Source organism: Neomonachus schauinslandi, chromosome 16 (assembly GCF_002201575.2).
Source record: "Neomonachus schauinslandi chromosome 16, ASM220157v2, whole genome shotgun sequence".
Lineage (NCBI taxonomy): Eukaryota > Metazoa > Chordata > Mammalia > Carnivora > Phocidae > Neomonachus > Neomonachus schauinslandi.
In genome coordinates this window covers 480,662-508,264 of record NC_058418.1, presented here as the reverse complement: position 1 = coordinate 508,264, position 27,603 = coordinate 480,662, and the positions used below count along the sequence as shown (strand labels likewise).

The following is a 27,603-nucleotide window of genomic DNA, read 5'->3' as shown; positions in this document are numbered from 1 at the left end:
CGGCCCCCCCCCCCCCCCCCACCCCCCCCCCGCCCCCGCTACTGCTGTGTTCCGCCCCGCGGGGCGAGAGGCGGCCCTGCTCCCGGGGGGGGGGGGGGGGGGGGGGGGGGGGGGGGGGGCGGGGCGGTGAGGCTGACCCCGACCTGCCCCAATTTGCTGGGCCTAGCAAGCCTTTCATGGTCCCAGAGTAAGTCGCTCAGGAGGCCTACTATGTTAGTGGGTGTTTGGCCCTCTGTCTCCTAGAGGATGGCTTCCATCTTCGCTAGTGTTCATTGGGAGTGACATAGAGAGGGCTCAGCACAGATGTTGGCCTGGCTTAGCCCCAGCTGGACAGAGAGATGCCAGGCTTCCCACAATCCTCATCTTGGGCCAAGATGTTCACTCAGGGCCACCCAAAGTGGACCACTAGCTGGGCCGCAGGAGCACATGAGGCCACTGGCCAGGGTCTGAAGGAAGGACAGGAACTGGGTCTTGTCGCCAAGGCTGGCAGGGGTGAGTGAGTAACTGACCTGGGCAGGGAGGGAAGGAGTGAGAACGAGGGAGGCGTGGAGTGGGGGCTCAGGCACAGGCTGCTTCTCGGGTTTACATGAGCCAGGACAGAGCTTGGGGACTGACCTACCCAAGTTCCATCACATTCCATGGACAGCCTCAGTCCTGGGCCAGTGGCGGGGTGGCAGTCACCCTACTTAGCAGAGTCTGGGACGTGGTCACCTGGTAATGGCCCTCCACCTGGTCTAAAGGGTTAACTTGCTTCAAGCTTATGCACCTCTCGCTTTCTGACCTAAGTCAGAAAGCTAACACGCTGCCTTCTCCATCAACTCCTGAAGGCAAAAGCTGAGAGTGACCTGGAAAAGCCACCAGGAGTTCAGTTTCCCCATGTATTCTGGGCCCTCCATACAACTCTTACTTGCCCTTGATCTGGTCTCCTCCACAAGAGACTTCCTTGGAGGAGTGGGGGTAGGTCCAAGTCAGGCCCCACAGCACAGAGAAAAGTCAATAAAACAAGTCAACACAAAAATAATCTAAAAAGTAAAAGGTGCCAGGAAGAACTAAGCAGAGGGGACTTGAGAGAGCTCTCGGGGCTGCTTCAGCTGACGTGGTCAGGGAAGCCTCTCTGAGGAGCTGATGTCAGAGCGGAGGCCCCATCTGCCATCTGGGGCAAGGATGTTCTGGACAAGGCAAAGACTCATCCATGTTGTAATTCAGGGTCCGTGAACTACATCCTGAAGGCAAAATACTGCCTACTTTGATAAATAATGTTTTATTGGAGGGGTGCCTGGCTGGCTGGCTCAGTCAGTAGAGCATGCAACTCTCAATCTCAGGGTCATGAGGTCAATCCTACATAAAGAAAAAAAAAAGTTTTACTGGAACACAGCCAACCCTGTCTTTCTGAGCATTGTTTATGACTGCTTTCGAGCTACAACAGCACAGCTGAGTAGCTGTGATAGAGACCATATGGCCAACAAAACCAAAAATATTCACTATTTGGCCCTTTGCAGAACAAGTGTTCTGGCTTCTGTTGTAGACGACATTTTTTCACTGGTGTAGAATATCGCACTATGTGAACAGAGCACAACGCACCCCTCCTTCTCCAATGAGTGTTTGGCTTTTCTGACAGTGGTGCCTGAGCATCCCTAAGTCGGGAGACGCTAGGTCCCAGGGTGTGCAGATGGTCAACTGAACTAGAAGATGCCAAATGTTTTCCAAAACTCAAATATCTTCAAATATTTCCCACAAAAAGTTTTAATATTTTGTGTTTGGCTTCAAGTCCCGGATTCATCTGGAGTTGATTTTTGAGTGTGATATGGCCACACCAGATCTTCCTACAACCCAAACAGTTCTGCTTCTTTTTAATGATATTTATTGATGTATAATTCACACAGCATAAAACTCAACCATTTAAAGTGTGTAGTTCAGTGCTTTTTAGCATATTCACAGGGTTTTGCAACTATCACCACTAATTCCAGAACATTTTCATTACCCTAAAAAGAAACCCCACGCCTGTTGGTGCACTCTGCAGTCCTCCTCCTTCCAACCCCTGGCAATCACAACAGTACAGCTTCTAGCTAACTTACGTAGTGATCTACCTCAGTGTCATTTGGGACAAAAGTTTCTGCTGCTTACAAAATGTTTGGAAACCTGTGTCTGGTACCAGACTGCCTCCCAGTGGATCTAGCATTCAAGCTGCCTAATGATGATGATGCCTTTCACTCTGGCTCTAGAAACAAACTAAGTGAATGTTCTCTCAAGGGCAATTTCCTGAGGTGCGTTGCAGAGTTATAAATGCATAAATAAGTCCAAAGGTTCAGGCCAATTTCAGCTACCAAGAAAATGAGCCAGGGAACTCATGTCACTATAAGTGCATAACTTGCAAGAAGCAGAATGATGAGCCCTCAGCACTTGGATTTTATTGTCCCATCTGTGGCTTCTGCACACAGCAAGCGCCTGCTTGAATACAACACTACAGGGACCAGCGTCCAGCAGGAGATGAGACAGAGGCCCAGCCCTGACCACACAGCTAAGTAGCCCCTCTTGTCACTCCTGAGACTTTATATTTCCATGCCTAGTTTTATCTTTTCTAAGGCATTCATACTTCCAGCAAGCATCTGCCTTACTTGTTTACGGGGGCATAAACTGTGGGCCCTCCAAGGTCAAAGCCACATCAGTCCTGCTCACTGATGTGCTCGCCTCACTCCCCACCTAAACAGCACCTGGTAGGCACTGCTGTCCAGCGGAAATGGCATTCAGTCCAAAGCTCCTGGAGGTGGGGTTCCCATCTCCTTTGTTAGGTCCCCAATCCCACTCACATCCTCCTGCTACTGCATCTCAGCACTGGGCAGCTACAGCCACCCTGAGCCCAGTCCCAGAGCTGTGAAACCCCCTTGAATCATTACCTTGCCCCCAATCTGAATTTCCGATAAATAATAACTTTTTAGTATAAGTATATTCCAAAAATACTACTGGAATGTGCTTATACTAAAATATAGCATTAGTATTTAGAAGAGTATTTGGTATTAGAATTTGGTTTAAATATGTCCCAAATAGGGGCGCCTGGGTGGCTCAGTCGTTAAGTGTCTGCCTTCGGCTCAGGTCATGGTCCCAGGGTCCTGGGATCGAGCCCCGCATCGGGCTCCCTGCTCAGCGGGAAGCCTGCTTCTCCCTCTCCCACTCCCCCTGCTTGTTTCTCTCTCACTGTGTCTCCCTCCGTCAAATAAATAAACTCTTAAAAAATATATATGTCCCAAATATACTATTAGAACAAATAATAATAAGATACACTGTTCGTAATTAACATAGTATTTAGTATTATTATTTAGTATATCCAAAATATACTATTGGGACATATTTACACTAAAAAATTATTCATCTGAAATTCAAATTTAACTAGGACTTGTCCTATATTTTTATTTGCTAAATTTGGCAATCCTATTCTGACACATACATATACCAAAAATTAGTTATACTAAATGTAGTATTAGTAAAAAGATTTTAAAATATAATAAATATGGGACACACTTATACTAAAAAAGTATTTATTGTTTACCTGGAATTTAAATTCAGGTGGGCATCCTGCATTTTTATTTACCAAATCTGGCAACCTACTGTGGGACATAGCTACACCGAAAGTTACGTATACCACTACATATTTTCCAGGTTTTAAAAAATACACTAAATGTGAAACACTAATACTAAAAAACATCGTTGTTATCTGACATTCGAGTCCAACTGTGCCTCTTGTATTACTTATGTGCGAAATCTGGCAGTCCTGTACTGGCACATATTCTACTAAAACAGACATATTTTAAAAGTACCTTAACACACGAAACGTGAGACACTCCTACAGTGAAGCCAACAAACCACCGCGTGATTAAACGCCCTTTCTGGCTTCCGTCCGGCCGGGATGCTGCGGTGAGGGCGCCCAACCGCCTCGCTCAGGCAGCCCCGCCCGCCGCCCTCACCTCACTCGGACGCGGCGCGCCCCGTCGCCATGGCGCCCGGATCCGTCCTGGTAACTCCGGGGGCACTGCGAGGGCCAAGATGCCCGTTCCGGGCGGCTTCCCATTGGCCCGCGCAGCCCGGTGCGTTTCTCCTCCGTCCCCCGCCGGGGACGACTCTGCGCGCCTCCACGGGCCAATGGCGGCCGCCCGCGGCGCGCGGGGTTCTGGGAGTCGTAGTCCGCGCGGCGGCGGCCCGGCTCGCTCTCCAGCCGAGGCGCCGCCATGACGGAGCGGCCCTGGCCGGAGCGGAGCCCGCGCGCGGTGAGTCCGCCGCGGCCCGTCCGGCCGTCCCGCCGCCTGTCCCTCGTCCGTCAGTGCGCCCGCCGGGCTGGCCGGCCGCGGGAAGGGGCCGCGGGGCGGGCCGAGGGCGTCGGAGTCGGCGGGCGCTGGCCGGGATCGCGTTAGAGGAAGCGCGGGTGGAGACGAGTCCGGGCTCGGGCGGGAGGCGCAGCCCGAGGCCGGCGGCGGGGCCGAGCCGGGTCAGGGAAGCCGTCGCGGGGCCGCGAGGTCTCCGGGGATGAGGGAGACGGGCGAGCCTCGCGGGCCACGCGCGGGGGCTGAGGTGGAGGTGGGCAGGGGGCCGGGGCGCGCCGTTCCGCCCAGCCCCGGCCCGGGTGGCATCTCCCCCCCCATCAGCCGGGGCAGAAAGCCCCTCCACCCTCGTTTGTGCACTCCAGACCCCTCTCGGCCCAGCCCAGGCCCTCCCTCCCCCCACCAGCCAGCAGCCCAGAACCTGACCGTGTGTCAGCGGCAGATCTCGGTGCCCCGCGCAGGTAAGCCTGGCCTGTCCATGTGGCTTTGAGCCCTGCAAGTGACACTCAGAGACCCCCTAGCATCAATCCGGGTTACCCCCCGAGTGGATCTCCAAGACCCCAAGACCACGGTACTCCCCATGTAGACCTCACGCCCCCCCGCCCCCTCCCATCAGCGTAAGATCCCTACATCTTCCAGGCCCCCTCGTCAGCCTGGGTCTCCCATTTGGTCCAGGTCCCCACATGAGGACATCATCCCCCCACATGGGCCCCAGACAGCCGCCCATAGGCCTTAGGTGCTTTCAGCTAGGAGCCCCACTTTACCCCCTCTAGGTCCCCCACCAACTCAGCTTCTCCCTGCGTAGACTTCATCCCAGGACCCTGGAGGGTGCAGAGGGGCTGCGGTTCTTCACCCTGGAGAATCTGCCTGGGGCGCACTTCCCTGCTCACCGGAGAGAAGGGTAAGGTCTGAGATCCCAGAGCACAAGGACTGCTTGAACCTGTGAAGCTGCGAGACGGGCCCTTTTTCTTTTTCAAAAATACACATAGGAAAGTGTTACTACAGCATAAGAGTATTTTTGCCTGTGGTCTCAGCAGGGGTGACGGAGCTTGTAAACGCCCAGTCAGGCTGCCGGCGGCAAGAAGCAGGCTCGAAGACTGCGGGCAGGGCACAGCCCTCGTGAGTCGCCCTCCCTGCGTCTGTACACCTCCCTTCCTGATTGTAAAACCCACACACGTGCACATGAGAAGTTCTCCAGAGGATCAAGAAGGAAAAAGTCACACGGAATACTCGTCCACTTTTCACTTGTCATAAGCATTTCCCATGTCATTAAAAATCCTTCCTAAATGTTTTTGTTCTTTTTTTTTTTTTTTCTTCATGATGAAGGTCAAACATCAATATACCATTTGGGGGAGATTAAGGGAAGTATGAAGAACATAGCATTTGGCTGGCCGCCCTTGGGCCTTTCCCAGCGGCCCTTTTTGGGACGCTCATATATCATTTTACATCCCACTTTCCCCTGTACCTCATATCATCTGTATGTCACATCTGCTTCCCTTGAGCATGTTATGTTACCGTGCATTTTGCAGTCATAAATTCTGCGCCATGTGATGGGAGGGTAGTTGATCTCACCAGGCTTAACTGTTGGGCACTTTGGTTGTGATTCTTGGTGCCTAAATCTTTGTCCCAATTTCAGATAAATCCCACAGCATGCGAACTTCCAGAATGGTCTTGATATACAAGCTGCCATAGTCCTTTCCAGAAAGGTCGTGCCAGTTTGTACTTTCGCCACTGGATCAGCACACAGGACAAGTGTTTAAAAAAAAAAAAAATCTCATTTTTATTTTTACAACTTTGTTTTCTTCAGTTATATGTTCACTATGGGAAGCTTGGAAAATGCACAAAATGCTATTTTTTCACTGCCCTTCCCACTTTCCCTCTGTTTTTAAAGTCTCTTTTCCCCCCTTGTCCTCCTTACCGCCTCCTCCATCAGCATTAACTTAGAAAAGGCAAGAAAGACAGCAGAGGCAGGGCAGGAGGCCCCTGTTGTGCTATTACATAGCATATCTGGCTGTTTCCATTTAAAGGGAATTTAAAGTCCAGTTCCTTATTTCAAGTGCTCAGGAGCCACATATTAGCTGGTGCCTACCATGCTGGATGGCACAGATGGAGACCATTTCCAACCCCACAGGAAGTTCTGAGGGGCAGTGCTGGCTACTCCCAGGGCAGGAATCCAGTTCCCCTAGATGCTCAGTAAACCATGTGTTGAATGACTAAATGAGTGAAGGAGGCAGATGTATGCTAAGTTAAGGAAATGAGATACGTTCACAATGAGGTAAGAGTCGTGAAGACAGCACAATGAAGATGAGAAAAGGGTGATGGCCTGAACCAGCGCATGGTGACATCCTGCTGTGGTGACAGCTGGGCTGGGAAGAACATCAGAGAGTGGTGTGGGTGGGAACAGCAGGTACGAAGGTCCTGGGGTGACCAGTGCCTTGTCTTCAACACGATGTAACCCATGAGGGTCATATGGAAGGAGATTAGGTCAGAATGAGATGGGGAGGGCTCAGTCAGTTCCTTGGGAACTAGAGGTCAGGGCAAGGAGGGGGGGAGTGGGGAGTCCTGAGCAAGGTGGTGGCCACCATCTGATGTGGCCACTTTGCGCCTGCCCCTCTCTGCAGGCCCCTGACTGCTGACTGCATCCGCCTGCTGCCACCTGGGTTTGTCTGGAGCTGCTGGGACTGTCCTGGGATCCAGCCTGCTTGCCCCCTGAGGCCGGAGAGATGCTCCCATTGGCCAAAGCCCTCGCCTCCCCCAGGAATCCCCAGACCCCCGCCCTGGGGGAGCAGGACGGGGCTCCTCAGCCGGCCAGCCCTGGGGATACTGAGGCCTGGCGCCTGCGTTTCCGACAGTTCCAGTACCGCGTGGCAGGCGGGCCACACCGTGCACTGGGTCAGCTCTGGATGCTGTGCCGCCAGTGGCTGCGGCCCGAGGCGCACTCCAAGGAGCAGATGCTGGAGCTGCTGGTGCTGGAGCAGTTCCTGGGTGCGCTGCCCAGCAAGATGAGGACCTGGGTGCAGTCGCAGGGCCCCCGAACCTGCAGGGAGGCCGCTACCCTGGTGGAGGACCTCACACAGATGTCGCAGCAGGAAGGTGAGGGGACGGGCCTCATCCCTAAGAGCGAGTGGCTGCCGGGGGGAGCAGGTGCCGGGTTTGGGTTCTGGCCAATGTCTCCATGGCCCGGTGCCCAAGGATCGCGCTTCTTTTTCCTTTCGGACTCAGAGTGTCGCATCCACCCAGCACCGCTCCCACCCACCCCCCACCCGCTCCTGTCCCGTTCCCTCTCCCGACAGCGGCGCCCCAGGCCATCCGAGCAAACCCCCTGCCTGCAGTGTCCGCCAGTGCACATTGTCGCATCACACACCTGTGTTTTCCTTTGTTTTACATAAATGTCATTGTGCTGCACGCCTCTGTCTGCCTCACTTCTCTCGCTCAGTGGGTAATTGAGGATTTCTCCATTTTACCATGTGTCCATCTGGCCTGTGGCTTTGCATTTGTCTGCTCTCCCTCAGAAGGACCCCGGGTCTCTCAGCCCACACGAGGTGCTGTGAACCATGTCCCCCCACCCCCTACCCCAGGTCCTGTCGAGGAGTCCCGGAGGTTACTAGTCCTCCCTGCATCCAGTCCATGGGGCGCAGACCCGTCCCAAAGGCCCAACAGCTGGTTACGGAGACTGATGCCTAGGTCCACAGTTGTCGCAGAGCGGGTGCTGGAAAGAGCTCAGCAGACAGAGGGGTCTCAGGTAGCTGCAAGGTCTGCAGGTGGATCTGACACCGCCTCTCTCCCTCGGCTCCCCTTTCTCCTGCAGGGGCTTTGTCCTCCTGCTTTCTTGCCCCTGTGACCCTGTGTAGAATTGCCATCCTCCCAAGCCCCAGTCCCAAGGAATGGGGCTCCCTCTTTCCTAGTAATGTCAACAGAAGTGCAGACCCCGTCACATCTGGAGGAGGTCAACCCTCAGGGCCTGGCACAGGTGCTGTGATCAGGGTGTCTTCAGACCCTAGGTTCAGAAAAGCCTTGAAATCTACAGAAAACAGGGTTCCCAGGTCCCCACACTGCCCGCAGGAAGCAGGCTAACATGCTCGGGAAAGTTTTGCATGCTGCATTTTGCAGAGGCAAGAGCATAGCCCAAGTTGGAAGGCACTGACTGGCGTCATGGAGTCTTGTTCCCAGGTTCCTGGGGAATCATGAAGACGTGCAAGGCAGATAAAGTGGCCCTTGGAACTCACTGTTCCAGGAACCAAGGGGCCAGAAAGCTTTTGTGTCTGGCCCTAGGTGGACCCATACAGCACCCAGGGCCTCAAGCTTAGGAGGCCCAGACTGGTGTTAATGCTTTGCTGTCGCCATCTTGAGGTTCCCTATCATTTTTCAACAAGGGGGTCGCGTACATATTTTGCATGGAGCCAGGCTGTGGTCCTATGGGCAGGGAGGTAGTTGGAGTAGCAGGTGGCTGGGCCTGACAAGGCATCTCTACCTGCATGTGAAGTCAGGGACACAGGCAGGAGGCATCTGCATGCTGCTGTCTCAAGATTGGGCTTTATTCCTTGGGAAAGGAAGCTCCTGGCAGTGGGTGTAGAATGGGAAGGAGCAGGAAGAGATGTGCACTGAGGGAAGGGAGCCTAGGGGCTGGCTGGGGCAGGGCTGTGGGTGGGGTGCCTGAAGCCCAGATGGAATCCAGCAGGAGCCTGGCTCTCCTCTTTCCTGTGGGTGGCCCTCTCCAGTCACTGTGGTGCAAGTGCAGGGTGAAGACAGACCCAATATTTCCACTTGAAGTCCCTGATGGCTGGTGTCTGGAAAAATAACTGAACAGAACAAGTCTCTCCCCATCTTAGTCCATGGTGTATCCCTCCCTCTGGCCCAGCGGTACACCTGGATGCAGAGGAGTGTCATGCCCATTACAGCCTATTTATTGATATTGATGCTCTCAGGCACAAGAGGGAGAGCACTGGGAGAGAGAGCCTGCACCTGGGGCCCTGCCTTTATTGGGGGGAGGCTGTCTAGGGTCTCAGAGGTATAGTCTAAAGACTATACTGGCTAATTTAAAGCAGAAGAGTTGGAATTAGGATGTGAGTAGGGAGAAGTGAGTCACCCAAACTGTCAGTTATCTAGACCACCCAAGGCTTTCTGAATGAGGGACCTCCATGAGTGGGGGCAGCCCAATTCCTTATCTGGTTTTTTGCTAGTAGCTTTGTCATACAGCTGCAAATATGTTTATTCCAGATGGAGGTCTTTGAAATGGATGCCTCAGCAATCAAAAGTTTAATGTCAGGCCCAGCTCCGTGCACTCCCCACACCCATCATCCTATCCTCTGTCCACACAGCAGCAAAGGGAGTGATCAGCTCCTCCCATGTCAGCCCGGCAGTGGGGCTGACCCCAGATCCCTGTCCTGGCTGTGTGCCTTGATCATCTGCCTCTAGGGCCTCACCTCCCTATAACAGCCCTGAAGCCTTGACCCTCAGTGGATCCAGGGGTAGCCAGCTCATCATCTAGGCCTGGTTCAGACATCCATCCCTCTGAGAGGCTACCACGCAGGACCTCACTCATGTTTTCAAGGGTCCTCACCTCTCTGTGACTTTATAGGGTTTGTCCTTTCCCTGTGTGTCTGTTCTCTGTCCTAGTTTATGTGAGCTTCATGAGATCAAGAGCTCTGCATCCACTTTCAGGTGGTTTCTGGAAAGTGGACAGTACCAGACACCTAGTGGGTGCACAGCCAATACAGGAGGGGAAGGTGTGGGTGAACAGAAACAGCAGCAAGAACCAAGGATGGGCATTTGGCAAGTAGCAGGCACTGTTGGGTATACTGTACAAAGTAAGCGTCCAACTTTGTTCTTTTGCATGTGGATTACCAGTTGTCCCAGCACCACTGTTGAAAAGACTCTTCTTTCCCCTACTGAATGGTTCTGGCACATTTGTGAAAAACCAGTTGGCCAAAGATATGTGGGCTTAGTTCTGGACTCTCAATTCCTTTTAATTCTATATGTCTGTCTATATGCCAGCACTGTAGCTCTGTAGTAAGTTTTGAAATCAGGAGGTATGTGTCTTCCAACGCTGTCCTATTTTAGGACTGTTTTGGCTATTCTGGGTCCCTTGGAATTTCATATAAATTTTAGAAGCAGCTTTTCCATTTCTGCAAAAAGAAGAAAAAAAGACTGTTGGGGTTTTAATAGGTATTGCATTGGACCTATAGATCACTAAGTAGTGTTGCCATCTTAACGGTATTAAGTCTTCCAATCCATGAACGCAGAATGTGTTTATTAATAATAATAATCAATGATGTTATTTATTTAGATTTTCTTTAATTCCTTTCAGTAGTAGTTTTCCAGTTTTCAGTGTAGTAGTCTTGTATCTCCCAGGCTAAATTTATTCCTAAGTATTTTATTCTTTTTGATTCTATAAGTAGAGTTGATTCTTTTTGTTGCAAATGAAATCTTCTGAGTTTCCTTTTTGGGTTGTTCATTGATGTTTTATAGAAACAACTAATTTTTATGTGTTGATATTGTATCCTGTAACTTTGTTGAATTCACTTATTAGCTCATGCCATCTGTGAATAGAGATAGTTTTTCTTCTTCCTTTCCAATGTATTTATTTTTTAAGAGATTTTATTTATTTTTATTTTTAAAAAGATTTTATTTATTTATTTGACAGAGAGAGACAGCAAGAGAGGGAATACAAGCAGCGGGAGTGGGAGAGGGAGAAGCAGGCTTCCCGCTGAGCAGGGAGCCTGATGTGGGCTTGATCCCAGGACCCTGGGATCATGACCTGAGCCAAAGGCAGACGCTTAACAACTGAGCCACCCAGGTGCCCTAAGAGATTTTATTTTTAAGTAATCTCTACCCCCAATGTGGGGCTTGAACTCACAACCCTGAGATCAAGAGTTGCATGCTCTATTGACTGAGCCAGCCAGGTGCCCCTTCCTTTCCAATTTAGATGACTTCCCCCCACCCCCTTTTTCTTGCCTAATTGCTCTGGCTAGAACTTCCAGTACAATGTTTTGTTTTTTTTTAAAAGATTTTATTTATTTATTTGACAGAGAGATTGATAGCGAGAGCAGGAACACAAGCAAGGGAAGTGGGAGAGGGAGAAGCAGGCTTCTTGCCGAGCAGGGAGCCCGATGTGGGGCTCGATCCCAGGACCCTGGGATCATGACCTGAGCCAAAGGCAGACGCTTAACGACTGAGCCACCCAGGCGCCCTACAATGTTGAGTAGAAGTGGTAACAGCAAACATCCTTGCCTTGTTCTTGATTGGGGGGAAGCTTTCAGTCCCTCATAATTACGATGTTTTTATCATTAGAGGGTACTGGATTATATCAAATGCTTTTTCTGTGTCAACTGAGATGACCATGTGGTCTACTAATATGGTGCATTACATAGCTTGATTTTGATGTATTGAACCACATAACAGTTTGATTATAGTGTGTCTCAGTGTGGATCTCTTTGAGTTTATCCTATTTGGAGTTTGTTCAGCTTCTTTGAATGTACAGATTTGAGTATTTTATCTATTTTAGGAAGTTTCCTGCCATTGTTTTTTCAACTATTTTGTCTCTCTGTCTTCCTCTAGGATTCCTGTTATGTGTCTGTTAGTATGTTTTATGGTGTCCCACGAGTCCCTCAGGCCCTGTTCATTCTTCTTCTGCTCCTCAGACTGTATAATTTTAATTGATCTATCTTCAAGTTTACTGATCCTTTTCTCTGCCAGCTTAAATCTGAGGTTGAATACCCCTAGCAAACTTTTCATTTTAGTTATTGTACTTCTCTGCTCCAGAATTTCTGTTCAGCTCCTTTATATAATTTCTCCTTATTGATATCCTTTATTTGTTGAGAACAACATTCTCCTGATTTTTGATAGTTCTTTGTTCATGGATTCCTTTAGCTCTTTGAGGGTATTTAAGACAGTTGATTTAAAATCTTTGTCTAGTAAGTCCAATGTCTGCACTTCTTCAGGGACAGTTTCTGTTAATTTCTTTTTATTCCTCTGAATGAGATATATTTTCTTGGGTCTTTGCATGCTTCTTAATTTGTTGTTGGGAACTGGGCATTTTTAATATTTGATAATATAATGCGATAACTCTGGAGATCAGATTCTCTTCCCTCCCCAGGTCTTGTTTATGCTGCTTACTGTGGGTTGTTAAGTGTTTATTTTGGAAATTTTTCTTTCTTTTTTAAAAGATTTTATCTATTTATTTGAGAGAGTGCACAAGCAGGGGGAGGGACAGAGGGAGGGGGAAAAGCAGACTCCCTGCTGAGTAGGGAGCCTGATGCAGGGCTCAATCCCAGGACCTTGGGATCATGACCTGAGCCAAAGGCAAATCCTTAATTGACTGAGCCATTCAGGTGCCCTATTTTGGAGACTTTTCTAAACTATTTTTGTAAATGCTACATTCTTTATTGTATGTGCTCACTAAAGTTTCTGTTTCACTAATTTAGTGTTTGGCCAGAGATGTGACAGAAATTTCCTTAAATGACTGGAGCTAACAAAACAAAACCCTCCTGGTTTTTGTAGGTAGGCTCTGAGTTGAGGTACTCCTTCAATGCTTAGCCTCTCCATTTACAACTCTCCTGAGCCTTGACTTCCTGTTACATGGGGCCTAAAGATCAATCAGAGAGGAAGGCTTGGGATCTTCTCATGTTTCCTACCATGTGTTTAGTCCTGATCATATGCATGGCCTGCTAGACTCTCTGGTAAAGCCTTTATTTCCACATGTACCTCTTTCTCCAGCCTGTTCTTTCCTAGGCTTTTTTTGGTCTCTCTGCTGTTTGCTCCATCTGTCATCCCTGCCCAGGTGGTTGTGGCTAGTGTATGCCTTCAAATGCTTTTGACAAATGCTGCTCAGGAGGCCACTCCAGTCCTGAGGGTTCTGAGAGGGCCTAACAAAGGTAAACCCCCGAACTAATCCTCCAGGGAGTCACCAGACAGGTCACCAGACAAACATACAAATGCAATGCTTTGGGAACAAGATCTGTCCTGTCCCCTGTGGCTTCAGCAAGCCACACCAATAACATGGACTGCCATTCACACAGCCCCTCCTAGCTGCAGAATGGGGTTGGTAGGCGGGTAAGTAAAAACAACACCACAACACCTTCTAGTTGAAATTTAATAGCTTTTTTCTACTAAGCATTCCCTCATCCTTGTTTTCTTTTCTTCTTTTTTTTTTTAAATCAGATTCAAGTTCCCAAAAAGTTAACTCTGAAAGTTTTTGCTGGCTTAATTATTGCTTCAGGGGAGGGACTGATTTTGGGAGCTCCCTATTCTGCCATTTTTGGCAATGTTATCTTTCTGTTGCTTTTTAAAAATAATGTTATTGAAACATAATTCCCATACCATATAATTCACCCATTTTAAAAAAATGCAATTCAGTGATTTTTGAGTATATTTACAGAGTTGTGCAACCATCATCACCATCTAATTCCAGGACATTTTATTCACCCCAAAAGGAAACCTCAGACCATTAGCAGTCACTCCCCATTCTTCTCTCCCCCCAGCCCCTGGCAATCACTAATCTACTTTTTTGTCTTTATGGATTGCCTGTTCTGTACATTTCATATAAATGAAATCATATAATATGTGGCTTTTTGTGTCTGGCTTCTTTTACTTAGCATAAGGTTTTCGGGGCTCATCCATGTTGTAAAATATATCAGTACTTCATTCTTTTTATGGCTGAATAATATTCCATTGGATGGATATACACTGTTTCTTCGTTCACCATTTGATGGACATTTGGGTTGTTTCTACTTTTTGGCTATGATGAACAATGCTGCTATGAACATTCACATACAGATATTTGTGTGTACATGTTTTCATTTCTCTTAGGAACACACCTAAGGAGGAGAAGTACGGGGTCATATGGTAACTCTATGTATAACTTTTTGAGGAACTGCCAAATTGCCTTCCAAAGCAACTGTTTGCTTTTTATAGAACACATTTTCAGCCTACAAAACTGTACGAAAAGTACTATAATGAATACCCATGTAACTGCCATGAAGCCATCTCAGAGCCTAACCTCCTGAAAGGCAACTTAGGTTGTTATTTAAAGAAATGACACATTGTGGAGTTCACTAGGTCCACCGTGCAGGTCTCCTCCACATTCCTCTTGCCCAGCTCGCCCTGCTGCCCCAGAGGGGGGCAAGGCCTTGAATTTCTCATTGCATGTGCATGTTTGTACTTTTTCCTCTTATTTTGTATCCATAACAGTGTATGGCTCTGTTTCCCACGTCCTAAACCTATAAATGGTGTCCTTCCGTAACTGTTATCCTGCCCTGGTTTTTGTCCCCCTCCAATGTGTTTTGTGGTAGATCCATGGGGCCCTGCTTCAACTATCTTTGCTACCTGACTGCATTCCACTTCAGTAGGATTCCAGTTGTGGGATGAGGCCCCTGTCCAGGCTTTCCATGTTAGTCAGTACTGCAGGAAATGTCCTCATGGGCCTCTCAGGGGCACACATGGGCATGGAGCGTTGGGTGAGAAGACCCGTCCTCAGCTGCTTCTTGTGTCACCGGGGCCTCATGACTGGCAGCCCTAGAAAGGTCTGGAGCAGGGGGTGGGGCTGCATTCGAAGCTTGTTGGAAGGATAAAGGCAGTGGCATAGTATTGCTCTTGCCCTGGCCTCCCTGGGGTCTTCAGAGATGCTCCTGGGATTGGCTGCCCCCCCTGTGCAGGAAATCTGGGGATTTAGGGGCTCTGGGTCACACAGGCCTCTCACCATCCCTTTCTCCCGCCCAGTTCTGGTATCTCTCACCGACCACCAGGACAAGAGCATCAGCGAGGAGGAAGACGGGAAGAGCCCGAGGTCCCAGAAAGACCCATCCCAGGTGAGCCCAGGGCCCCTGGCTCCATGCTCCTACATTCCTGGGGCACCATGAGCATCAGTGCTGTGACAGGCTGAAGGACATCCCACCCAAGCTCTGTGCAAGGCTGTCCCAACACTCCCAGGAAGCCTGAACTCCACACCTCTCACCTGTCCCACAAATCCCAGAACTTGCTGCAGCTCAGTGCTGGGCAAAATACAGTTAATAGGGTTGTGCTTTGCTGCAGACCATCTTCATCCCCCTCCACCCAGGCCCTCTGCTAGTCCTTTACCAGGCACCAGCCAGATGCTGAGGTCCCCATCCTCGTGTACAATCCACAACCACATGCTGTGTATATTGAAAGATTTCTGGTGCTGCCACATAGGAGCTCGGGTGCCCTCGCCCAGACGCCATCCGTAGTATTAGTATCTGTAGTAGTCTCATACCCGAGAAGCCTGTGGATTCTTGGAGGGGCTGGGAAAGACTCCAAGAGGGCGTCCCCGACAGCAAGATCTATTCTTGCAAAGGCCCCAAGTGAGAGGGGACCATGGTGTATGTCAGGGACCAAGGGAAACTTGGTGTGGCTGGAGCTCACAGAGTGATGGGGACAGGCCCCCAGCACAGACTAGAGTGATTAAAACAGTGGGGACCAGACAATGTAGATTTGTTAACAGGCAAAACACAAAAGAAACAAAAACCAAACCACATTCCCTTCCCTCTGGCATCAGGCAGATTCACCCTTCCCTCTGGCATCAGGCACCTTGCGCTCACCTCCTGTGGCCTCTGTGACCTCACCCTTCTTCAGACCACAGGCCCCTTCTGTCTCCCACTAGTTTGCCACTCTCTCAAATGTTAACCCCCAATGCCAAGACCTGTCAGCACCTTCATCCCCTGCACATGACTGTCAGTCTGGGTGTCCTTGAGACATCCTACCTCTCTCTTATATGGGGGTCGTGTGGCCTCCCTCGGTCATGACCAATACTTCTATCTTCCCCTCCCAAGCCCCTCCACTCCATTCACAAGCAACCTCAAAGCATCTTTGGCTTCCTTCTGTCTTCTATGTCCATGCTCAGAGAGAAAAAGAATAGGAGTCATGTGCTTCCCTTTTAAAAATGGGAATGTTACAATGAGCACATGGAAAGATGCTGAAGATCACTAGCCATCAGGGAAATGCAAATTAAAACCATGATGAGGTATCACTACACTCCTACTGGGATCGCTAAAAGTAGAAAGAGGGACAGCAGCAAGTGCTGGCAAGGATGTGGAAAAACTGGAACTGTTTCATTGCTGGTAGGAAGGCGAAGTGGTAAAACCAATCTGGAAAACGGTTTGGTTGTTTCTTACAAAGTTAAGTATACGCGTGACACACGACCCAGCAATCCCACTCCTGGGATTGGGTGTTTAGCCAGATGAAACAAAAACTTATGTTCCTATAAAAACCTGGACACAAATATTCACTGCAGCTTTGTTTGTAATAGCCCCAAACTGGAAACAACCCACATGTGCGTGTGACTGGATAAACAATCATTTATCCTGCACACGATGGAAAACTACCCAGCAATATAATGGAAGAAACTCTTGATTCACACACAACTTGGATGGATCTGAAGGGCACCATGCTGTCAAAACAGTTAATCTCAAAAGGTATCCCATTTATATGACATTCTTGAACAGACAAAATGTTAGCCACAGAGAACAGATCAGTGGTTGCCAGGCAGGAGCTCTGGGTGGAGGGAAAATGTGACTATACAGGGTAGCATGAGGGAGGTTTCTCTGGGTGGGGAACCTTCTGGTCCTGATTGTGGTGGTAGTTCCACGAATCTATATACATGTTAAAATTAACAGACCTGGACATGCACACACACACACAATCAATCAATCAATTCTATATTATTAAGTAAAATTAAGTTAAAGGAACCATTAAAAAATGATAATATTTCCCATTAAGCCAAAGTCCAGTCCCTTCTGTGTTCCCAGAGACCACCCCCTCTTATGATGCTGGGGTCTAGTATCATTCTGAGGTTTTTTGATTTGCAAGCCTGGTTTTTTGAAGGACCCACTAGTCTGAATCTTGTTTCTTCTCTGGCTACTATGTTCTGCCTGGAAACCATTTTCATTCTTTAGTTGATAACAACAGAAAAAAGACATCTAAACAAAAACATGAGACAAAAGATGAATAACGCACCCACTGCTCTGCAGAAGAGCTCAGCCCACCAAAGAAACACCTGTGTACCTTCGTAGACATCAGCAGCAGATCATCCCCATCCTTGAATTCACCTGCGTGAATCTCTCTATCTCTGACCTGCTATGGCTGGGGAAGAAAAAAGTTATTGTCTTGTTTTAGGCTTGCAGGAGGAAATATCTTCTTATAAAACTTTTTCAAACACACACCATGTGGTAGGCTGAAAAATGCCTCCACCAACCCCTTTTGCCCCACCAAAGGTCCATGTCCTCATCCCCTAGAACCTGGGAGTGTTACCCTAAGCGGCAAAAGGGACTTTTTGCAGGTGTGATTAAGGTAGGACCATGAGAAAAGGAGATTAGGATTCTAAATGTAATCACAAGTGTCCTTATAAGAGGGAGGCAGAGGGAGGTTTAACTACAGAAGACAGGACCGTGACCTGAGCACAGATGTAGTGAAGATGGAGTAAGGTCCACAAGGCAAAGAATGTGCATGTGTCTAGAAGCTGAGAAAAGGCCAGGAAACAGACTCTCCCCTGGAGCCTTCAGAAGAAATGAGCCTTGGCAGACACCAACTTTAGCCCGGAGAAACTGATTTCAGACTTCTGGCCTTCAGAGCTGTAAGAGAAATTTGTGTTGTTTTCGGCCACTAAGCTTGTCATGATTTGTCACAGCAGCCATGGGAAACGAATACATACTATATACGCCAAAGTAGAGAAATAGAGTAATGGACCCAGGGTTGTATTCGGACTTACGTAGGCCCTAAGAATTTTTGTCCAATAAGAGTCATACCAAAGTTATACTCATGAGCTTCCACAAAATAGTAAAAGTTATATTTTATGACCATTTGGTACAAAGATGAATATATTCCAGGCTGGAGTAGTCACTATATTCATTTTTTTTTTTCTGACTGATTGTAAAAGACATTAAAACATATTGCAAGAAACTCATTTCTCCAAAAAGTTTCACGGGCCCTGGGCTGTTTGTGGCACGTGGTGGAGAAGTTAGCCCCAGATGAGCCACAGTGCCTGACACATGGCCAGACGTGCTGATGGAAACCCCTTTTCCATCCCGGATTCTCCCCTCGGAAATCACAGACATGCTCACACCCCGTCTCCACACTCCCCACAAGTGGGGCCTGGGCTTCAAGGACTCTTTTTCCTCAACTGAATCTATAATATCTTTTTTTTTTTAAAGATTTTATTTATTTATTTGAGAGAGAGAGAGCACATGAGAGGGGGGAGGGTCAGAGGGAGAAGCAGACCCCCAGCAGAGCAGGGAGCCCGATGCGGGACTCGATCCCGGGACTCCAGGATCATGACCTGAGCCGAAGGCAGTCGCTTAACCAACTGAGCCACCCAGGCGCCCTGAATCTATAATATCTTTTTATTTTTAATTTTTATTGAGATATAATTGATGTGTAGCATTGTTAGTATCAGATGTACAACAACGATTTGATACGCACGTATTTTGTGAAATGATCAGCTACAGTAAGTCCAGTTAACATCCAGCACCACAAAAAGTTACAAATATTTTTTCTTGTGATGAGAACTTTTAAGATTTGCTCTCTTAGCACCTTTTAAACATACAATACAGTATCATTAAATATAGTCTCCATGCTGTACGTTACGGGCCCAGGACTTACTTGTTTTAAAACTGGCAGTTTGTACCTTTTGACCTATATTCCCCCACACACACACCCACACACTCCTGGCAAAGCATCCAGACTCTTCTTTTTTTAGACATAAACCCAGCTCCACTGCCTCAACTAAAACCATTAACAGCAATCCCTCAACAGCAGTAAACAGCTGGTTGGCATTCACATTCCCCGTTGTTCTTATTTTCTTTTTCTTGGCTGGTTAGACAACAGATTTGGGCCCCACATCCCACTCACTGCCCCTCACTGTCCGTGGAATGATCAGAGCCCCGGTCAACAGGACTCTGGGGACATTTTTTGTGTTTGGAGCTATAAAGAAGGCTCAGAAATGTCCTGGTTTCTGTGCGTGGCCCACGTGTGTTTGTCAGTATCTTCACACATCTCTGGATGGTGGCCCACGCTTCCAAGTCAGGGGAACTAACATGCCCTAACATGCCCCCCCCCCCCATACACACAAACACATACACACACAGGTCCGGAGCCTTCTCTCAACCCCTCACCATCCATGGTCATGGTCTCAGGCCACTGAGGAGGAGGCGGGACTCTCAGCAGCTGAGGGTCTCAGGTGGCCAGGTCCCAGAAAGAGAGAGGGACTCCTGCCTACCCCCTTGCAGATGGCGGCCCCTCTGGTGACTGTTAGAGAATTCAACAGATGTTTGTTTTACAATGAAAACTAGTATTTAGCAAGAAACAGAAAATCAGTAATTCAGCCAAACACACCATCCACATATTCCCAGCCTGAAAGTGAAGAATCTCATACCTTAATTCTCTCCCACCGCACCCCATCCCCAGCTCCCTCCCTCCGTCAGTCCCTAGTGCCTAGCGGTCTCAGCCTGGGTCTTTGGGGGGCCTTATATCCCCACACCTGTATCCCAGGTGGGTGAGAGCAGCATAAAGCAGAGACCAACCCCAAAGACAGGCCTTTCTGACATGTGCTTGACCTCCTGGTTGATCCTCACTTGTTTTCCCAGCACACTTTCTCGAATATTGTCCATTTGTATCGAGGGGTGTCACTGTGTTCTTCCTCTAGCCATAAACCCTGAATGATCCAGCCACCACAGTGGAGGTTTGTCAAGCCCTTGCCAGGTGCCTGGCCCTGAGCATGTTGTGCAGATATCCCCTTTCAGGCCCAGAGAGGGAAAGCCCCTTGCCCAGGGCCACACAGCAAGTAGGGCTAGCCCGGATGCAAGGGCCATACATTTCAGATCCTCACTCTTCAGCGGCAAGCTCTGAGACCCCACTTTGTGTGGGATTTGTGTGCCTGTTGGTGGGATGGGTGACAGGAATGCTTTGGTGAGAGGTAAGACGTGGAGCCCTATTGCTGCTCATCACCCTCTGGGGGCTTGTTCTCAGGGACAGTGCAGCTACGAGGGACAGTTCAGAACCCCACAGGTGATACTGACCTCAGTCCTTACATAGGGCCGGGTGCTCTGTTTAATGCTATGCTGCTGCTGTGAACATCAGTGGTTTTCAAGTGAGGGTGTACTATTCAGGGCTTTCCACGGAAACAAAACCAGTAGGATTTATACAGACATAGAGAGAGATGTATTAAAAGCAACTAGCTCACACGATTATGGAGGCCAAGGAGTCCCTGATTTGCTATCTGCAAGCTGGAGACGCCAGAAAGCCATCTCCAGGGCAGGGGATTTCATCTCAAGCCCAAAGGTCTAAAGACCACAGGAGTCTCAGTCTGAGTCCAAAGCCCAAGAATCAAGGAGGGGTTCAATGTCTTAGGGCTGAAGGTGGCTGTCCCAGCTCAAGCAGAGAGCACAAATGCACCCTTCTGCCTTTGTGTTCAACTTGGGCCCTCAACAGCTTGGGTGATGCCCACCCACATTGGTGAGGATGATCTTTATTCAGACTGCCAGTACAAAAGCTAATCTTCCCTGGAGACACCCCCACAGATACCAGAAATGACACTTTACCAGCTACTGGGCCATCCGTTAGCTCATTGACTCCTAACACTAACCATCACAAAGGGGCCTTGCGTTTTCATTTTGCACAGGGGGGCCCTCGAATTATGTCTCCAGTCCTAGTAACAGTCCCTCGGGAATGTGCATTTGGGGTGTTAAAATTAAATACAAAATGGAGACCAGACTTGAACATTCCCTGAGCAGACAAAACCACTTACCACATAAGTGAGACTTAATTTAGTGTGTTCTGCAAAGCCAGCAAAACATAACCTGGGCCACCTCGTGCAAATACCTCTGATGATCAGTAAAGAAACTTAAGTCATCTTCCTAAACACGGTATAAGATAATCACTTTGAGCCAGCCCCTGCTGTCTGGAAACCCCCTTTGTAATAACCATCATCAAGAAGGTTAAACAACCTCCTCATTTTCACTGTACAAGCCTCCAGGCTTCCTATCAGTCTTGGATTTCAAAGCTCCCAGTTCGTAGACTATTCTTATCTGCACAATAAACTCTTACTAAATACTGTTTATTGGTTTGGTGGCTTTTTTTTTTTTTTGGCACCTTTTTGGGGAGGTGGGAGCGGTGGCTTTAGTTTTACTATTCTTGGGGTTTTGAAAGGAGGCAATGCTGTCCCTCTGCTGTGGTGGCACTGGGCAGATGGCTCTCTGGTGGCTGCTCCAAGCCCTGGCGGCGTGGGGCAGCTGCTGAGCAGGACTGTGTTTGCCATTCCAGGCATCGGAGCTGGGGCTCCCCCAGGAGGGCGAGTGGCTGCAGCCTGCCCAGCCCCAGCGGAGTCCCCACACCAGGGCGGGGGCCGAGGCATCCTGCACCCTGGGCTCACTCGGTGAGTGTTTGGGTCCTACGGCAATCCTGAGGGCTGGGAATGGATTTAAAGCCTGGCAAGGGTTTGACTATGCTGATGGCAGTGTTGGGGGGCTTTGGTGATGAACTCTATACCTTACCCCAGAAACCCTGCACACCAGGAGTGGGGACTGATATTGCACCCCCCCCCCCCCCCCCCCGCAACAGCCACTCAGACGTTTCCACCCCTTGACCAGGGCTTCAGCCTCCTAGCATGAAGGCAGACAGACTGAAGATGCTGCAGCCTGGGGTCCCCTCAGCAGCCTGCCCAGGTGAGGACAAGGGGGCCCAGGGCCACGGGATCTGCCCCCCAACCCCACCTATCCCTTTATCTTAAGAAAGGAAAGGATTGAGGGCACTAAGGCCCTACTGAGTACAGGCTACGGGCTGCCTGCGCTTCTCAGCAGTCCCTGGGGGGAAGGAGGGCAGGGAGATTCCCAGAGTGCGGCCTCCAGCCCCTGCCCCTTCGCTAACAATTAACCCTTTTCCCTCACCCTCCCCAGGCCTGGGCTGCTCGCCTCTGAAGCCTAGTATCTGGGATGAACCTCCCTGTGGGCAGGTGGGGGACAGAGCCCTGAGGAACAGACACTCCCTCCCCAGGCTGGCCCAGGACGCTCCCCAGGCAGAAGGGGGTACCTGGCAGGCAGGGGCTGCCCCCAGGGACCCTGTGCTTCAGGGCACTGGAGGCCAAGGGCCTGCTCCCGAGGGGCCCCTGCACCCGAGCCCTCAGCCCGGCCTGGTTGCAGACCCCACCCTCCCAAGTGCTCAGAGCAGCAGTCCCCAAAAGAGACTTGGGGACAGCGATGCCCACCCGCCCTTACTCAAAGACACCAAAGCCTCCCCTGAAGAGGCGGGGCAACCGGCTGCTGCCTACTCCTCGGGGCGCTCAGCGGCGACCCAAGTCCCCCCAGGGGCGCGGCCCTTCGCGTGTGCCGAGTGCGGGGAGGTCTTCACCTGGGTCACCCACTTCATCGAGCACCAGAAGCGCCACCTGGAAGAGGGACCCTTCTCGTGCCCCGAGTGCGGCAAGGCCTTTCTGCACGCCTCCGTCCTGGAGGAGCATCGGAAGATCCACCTGCTGCAGCCGCTGCGCAAGAGGCTCCGGCGGGGCGGGGGCGAGGGGCCAGGGGAGGCCGGCCCGTTGCAGGCGGCGGATGGAGGCCCCCGCGCCCAGGACGCGGATGGAGACCGACGCGGGGAGCCCTGCGGCCGCGAGCGGCCCTTCGAGTGCGGCGTCTGCGGGAAGGCCTTCCCCTGGATGGTCCACCTCCTCGACCACCAGAAACTGCACGCCACGCAGTGAGCGGACGCGGGCCCCGGGTGACAGCGACCCCCGGCGGACTCGTCCTGCAGGCGACCCGGGAGCCGCCACCCCCGCCGCGGGCCCCGGTGACAGCGACCCTCGGAGGGCTCGTCCTGCGGGGCGACCCGGAACCCGCTGTCCCCTCCGCCGAGTCCCCCGGGTGACAGCCACCCTCGGCGGACTCGCCCTGCAGGCGACCCGGGAGCCGCCACTCCCGCCACCGCGTCCCCCAGGTGATGGCGACCCCCGGCGGACTCGTCCTGCGGGGCGACCCGGGACCTGCCGCGTCTCCCGGGCGTCGCCGCGCCTGGCGCTTACCCCGGGGGATTGCGACCCTCGGCAGACTCGTCTTGCGGGGCGACCCGGGACCCGCCGTCCCCACCGCCGCGTCTCCTGGGTGTCGCCCCGCCTGCCACTTACCCAGGGTGACAGCGACCCTCGGAGGGCTCGTCCTGCGGAACGACCCGGGACCCGCCACCCCCGCCGCCGAGCTCCCCAGGTGACAGCGACCCCTGGCGGAGTCGTCCTGTAGGCGACCCGGACCCGCCGTGTCTCGGGGTGTCGCCGCGCCTGGCGCTTACCCCGGGTGACAGCGACCTCCGAAGGGCTCGTCCTGCGGAGCGACCCGGGACCGGCTGCGTCTCCCGCGTGTCGCTGCGCCTGCCGCGTTCCCCGAGTGACAGCGACCCCCGAAGGGCTTGTCCTGCGGAACGACCGGGCCCCGCCACCCCCGCTGCCACGTTCCCCGGGTGACAGCGACCCCTGGCGGACTCGTCCTGCAGGCGACCCGGGCCCCGCCGCGTCTCCCGGGTGTCGCTGCGCCTGGCGCTTTCCCCGGGTGATAGCGAACCCCGAAGGACTCGTCCTGCGGAGCGACCCGGGCCCCGACGCGTCCCCCGGGTGTCGCCGCGCCTGGCGCTTACCCCGGGTGACAGTGACCCCCCGAAGGTCTCGTCCTGCGGAGCGACCCGGGACCCACCGCCCCGCCGCCGCGTTCCCCGGGTGACAGCGACCCCTGGCGGACTCGTCCTGCAGGCGACCCGGACCCGCCACGTCTCCGAGTGTGGCCGCGCCGGCCGCGTTCCTTGGGTGACAGCGCCCCCCAGCGCCGCGCTCAGCTCGGCGGTCGGCCGTCTGTGTTCCGCAAGCTACAGAAGAGGAGCTTGGCCAGCGCCACCAGTTCCAGGAGCCTTTCCCAGGGGCGCCAGGTGGGCCTCGGCGCCCTTGACCTGGCCGCCCTCCTGCGCTCCGCGGAAGGAGGCTTGCTGCCCGCCCAGCCCCTGGAAGCCTGGCACACGCGTGGGGTTCTTTTATGTGGAACTTTCCTCCTCTTTTCTTTTTTTTTGTCCCCCCCTTCCTTTTTCACGATAAAGTACACACAACATAAAACTTGCCATTTTAACTACTTAAAATGCACAATTCGGTGGCATTAAGTACATGCATAACGTTGTGCAACCATCACCACCATGTATTCTGGAATTCTGGAATATTTTCATCACTCCCAAAATGGGTTCCCCATACCATTAGCAGTCACTCCCCATCTCCCCTCCCTCAGCCCCTGACACCTATTAATCTGCTTTCTTTCTGAATGGATTTCGGGCAGGGTTTTTAGGTCCAACCAAATCTGACCAGCACATGATTTTGTCTGATTCACAGAATGACTTTTTTTTGAGATAAATGCCAACATTTTTCAAATCATAGATGTCACATAAAAATCTGGCATTATGGTCACCCTGGATTTCCCAAGAGCAGGTGTGGGGTCTCCCAAGCACCTCAGTTTACCCTACCACTTCTGGGGATAGCATGTGCGCACCTGGATTCGGCTTTTCATCCATCCCCAGCTCTTCATCGCTGGGCACCACTTGCCCCATGTAAACGAAAGCCTTAGAAGTTTGTTTTGTTTTTTGAACTTTACTTGGAAATAGTGTTGGATTGACTCTGACCACATGTAAGCAGAGACCTTCTCCTTTAAATCATCCATAAGTCGCCTTTCAACTGGAGAAGCCTTTGGATCTGCCCCGCCCAGCCCACTGCTGCTTCTCCACCACGCTGCCTCCTGCATCCCACTTGTAGCCTCTGCCCGCTAGCACCGTCCTGGGCCATACAGATCCCTCCGCTGCCTTCGCACCCTTCGCCGTGCTTGCCTTCTTGGAACTCTCACTAGCTGGGCCTCCAGACCTTGCTCGTGGCTCGCTCCAGCATCCTGGCTGATCCTCGAAGTCCTCACTGGGGGCTTCTGGCTCTACTCCATGCCTTAATTTCTTGTGGGCTCCAGCTCTTTCCTAAGCAACTTCTTTCTCATCCTGCTGAGGCAGAGTTTCTTCCTTGGAGCTCAGGTGGCAAGGGTGGGGGTCTTGGCCCTACAGACAGCCCCTGATCCTTCAGTTACAGCACACATGATGGACAGGTTTGTTTAAGGTGACAGGACATGTGGACAAAGAAATCACAGTGTCCCCACTTGTTGGGGGCCAGAGGTTTATTCCAATGCATTTTTCATTCTAATCCCCCTAAGCCAGGGGCACACTCACAGCTCTCTGGGTTGGAGCAGGATTGTACGAGAGCGTGGAGGCTGCTGCCTACAAGACGTCAGTCAGGCCCCTCACTGCCACGGGCCCAACCATCCTCACGCTAACAGCTCCGAAGATGGGGTTCTCGGAAGATGTCTGCCCGGGCATCCCACAGACCAACTGCCCTCCAGAGACATCTGCCTGATGTCCCTCAGTCCTCCAACTGAGCTTGTCCGAAGAACCCTTGATCGAAAGAAAAACAACTGCCTCCCCTATATGCCATCCCTCCACGCTGCAAGGCCCAAGGATCGCCCTGTTCTCTTCTCTCCTCTGCACTTAAATGCCCCAGCCTCCCTTTCTTCTATCTTCTTTTTTACATCTTTGAATGTCTGCAGCTGCCTCTAAGCAAACTCTGCCTCCAGCCCATTCCCCTCCATCCCATCCAGTCCCAGCAGCCGGCAGGATCCCTCTGAAGCAGCCACACTGAGATGACATAAAGCCCAGCCGACCAGTTCCCTCGAATCCCTTCCTGCTTCAGTAGCCCCCAGCGCTGGGGTGGTGTAGGCTGGCCTCCTGCAACCCACTCTGTCCCTGCCTGTCTCCACAATGACTCCCATGCTGGGCCTCCTCTGCCCAGAACAGTCTTCACTGGAGCATTTTACTAGCGCCCGGCACAGAGCAGCCCTTTGTGAGTGAGAATGGGTGAATGGTAATCAAATGAGTAAGTGAGCTGCAGCCACTGCCAAGACCCCACCTCAGGGCTTCAGTGATCAACCAAGGAACCTTACTTGGACCTCTGAGGAGATGGGGTGGCAGGAAGCATCACGGAAGGCCACCCTCAACACTCTGCCTTGGCTGACACAGGCACGGATGTGGCCCAGGGTCCTGGCCCTGAAGAGTCACTCCTCAGAATCCCGATTCACCAAAGCTGCTAAACTGAGTTAACTGCCCAGCCTGCCTAGTCCCAAGATGCTGCTCAAGCTGTAGCGAGGTAGAACACCCCCCTTCTCTTTCTGCTCACTCCATGCATGCTTGGCTCATGCTCTGCTTTCATCTGCCAGTGTCCCCTGCAGGACCCCAACACCTGCCCACTGGGACGCTTCCCAGCCTCCCTGTCTGTCCTCCAGCGCTTGTCACGGAGCTCTGTTGGGCCAGGTACTGGGTGCTGTGATGCAGTGCAAGTCCTCATCATCTCACGCTCCAGAACCAGAGGCAAACATACCACCCTCCTCCCCACCGCAGTCAGGGCCTCTGGGAGCAGAGGCCTGGGCACTGCTAGGCTTTGAGGTTCCCAAAATGATTTTTTTTTTTTTAAAAGGATGAAATATATACACAAGGCTAATCACTGTAATATATTTAAATGTGTATATCGAACAATTTAACAAAAAGAGTGTAGTGAAGTTGTGCTATCCACGACATGACTATAGAATTCCTTGAAACCTACACTGATTCCTAATGCGACTGCTCCTGGTGCTGTCCTGTCACAGCCAGGTGGAGGCGACCCCTGTGGCTAGAGGAGGCTGAGATTGGCGTAAGTGGGGCCCAGCCACTGGCTACAACATGGTCTGGAGGGGTGAAGGCAACACAGAGCTAGCCTTCAGATCATCTTGTTTAATTGATAGTGTTTTTAAACGCTTTGAATTTCCTGTGAATCAAGAGATTTCACACAAAAAACCAAATCTTCGGCTTCTTTTGAGAAGTCCAGACCTGATACACTGGGCTTACCTGTTCACATGGCACCAGCTGGTTGAGACCATCAGCACCCAACCCTTTAGAGCCCAGCGCCTGCAGGCATTTGAGTTTGTGAAAGCTGGTTGGAAAAAAACAAGGATTAGGAGGGTAGAGGAAGGTAACAGAAGGGCAAGTCCCAAGGGAGCTGAGCAGGGCAACCCGGCTCAATACTTGGGCTGGGTAAGTCCCCAGGAGCAGGCAAGTCTGTGTGGCACCACAATCAACAGCTCATTACCAGGACTCTGCCCAGACCTTTTGGGGAAAAGATTTCATCATGAGTAGCGTGTACATGCCTTCTGATACAGTAAAAGTAGGGGGAAGAGTACACATTTTGTGGAACAAAAAACTAACAGAAAAA

The 27,603-nt window shown here is 51.3% G+C and overlaps 2 protein-coding genes across 6 annotated transcripts; both read left to right on the top strand.

The window, feature by feature from the left end:
* Window positions 1–4,134: 4,134 nt before the first annotated feature.
* On the top strand, window positions 4,135–5,601 carry LOC110581925 (vegetative cell wall protein gp1-like). Of its 5 annotated transcripts, none has more exons than XM_021691853.1 (3): window positions 4,135–4,771; window positions 5,116–5,211; window positions 5,348–5,591. In XM_021691853.1, the coding sequence occupies exons 1-3, from the start codon at window positions 4,516–4,518 to the stop codon at window positions 5,431–5,433; spliced, it is 438 nt and encodes a 145-aa protein (XP_021547528.1). In that variant the 5' UTR covers window positions 4,135–4,515; the 3' UTR covers window positions 5,434–5,591. The 5 variants fall into 5 exon arrangements, 2 of the variants coding, with proteins under 2 accessions (XP_021547528.1, XP_021547529.1); XR_002480411.1 differs by having other exon boundaries at window positions 5,084–5,211; XR_002480413.1 differs by having other exon boundaries at window positions 4,191–4,259; window positions 5,348–5,601.
* A 1,276-nt stretch (window positions 5,602–6,877) lies between these two features.
* ZSCAN1 (zinc finger and SCAN domain containing 1) lies at window positions 6,878–25,719 on the top strand. The gene is made up of 7 exons (XM_044911325.1): window positions 6,878–7,403; window positions 15,027–15,115; window positions 21,576–21,687; window positions 21,902–21,976; window positions 22,451–23,003; window positions 23,790–24,139; window positions 25,556–25,719. Exons 1-7 carry the CDS (start codon window positions 7,034–7,036, stop codon window positions 25,717–25,719), a joined length of 1,713 nt encoding a protein of 570 aa, XP_044767260.1. The 5' UTR covers window positions 6,878–7,033.
* The last annotated feature ends 1,884 nt before the right edge of the window (window positions 25,720–27,603 follow it).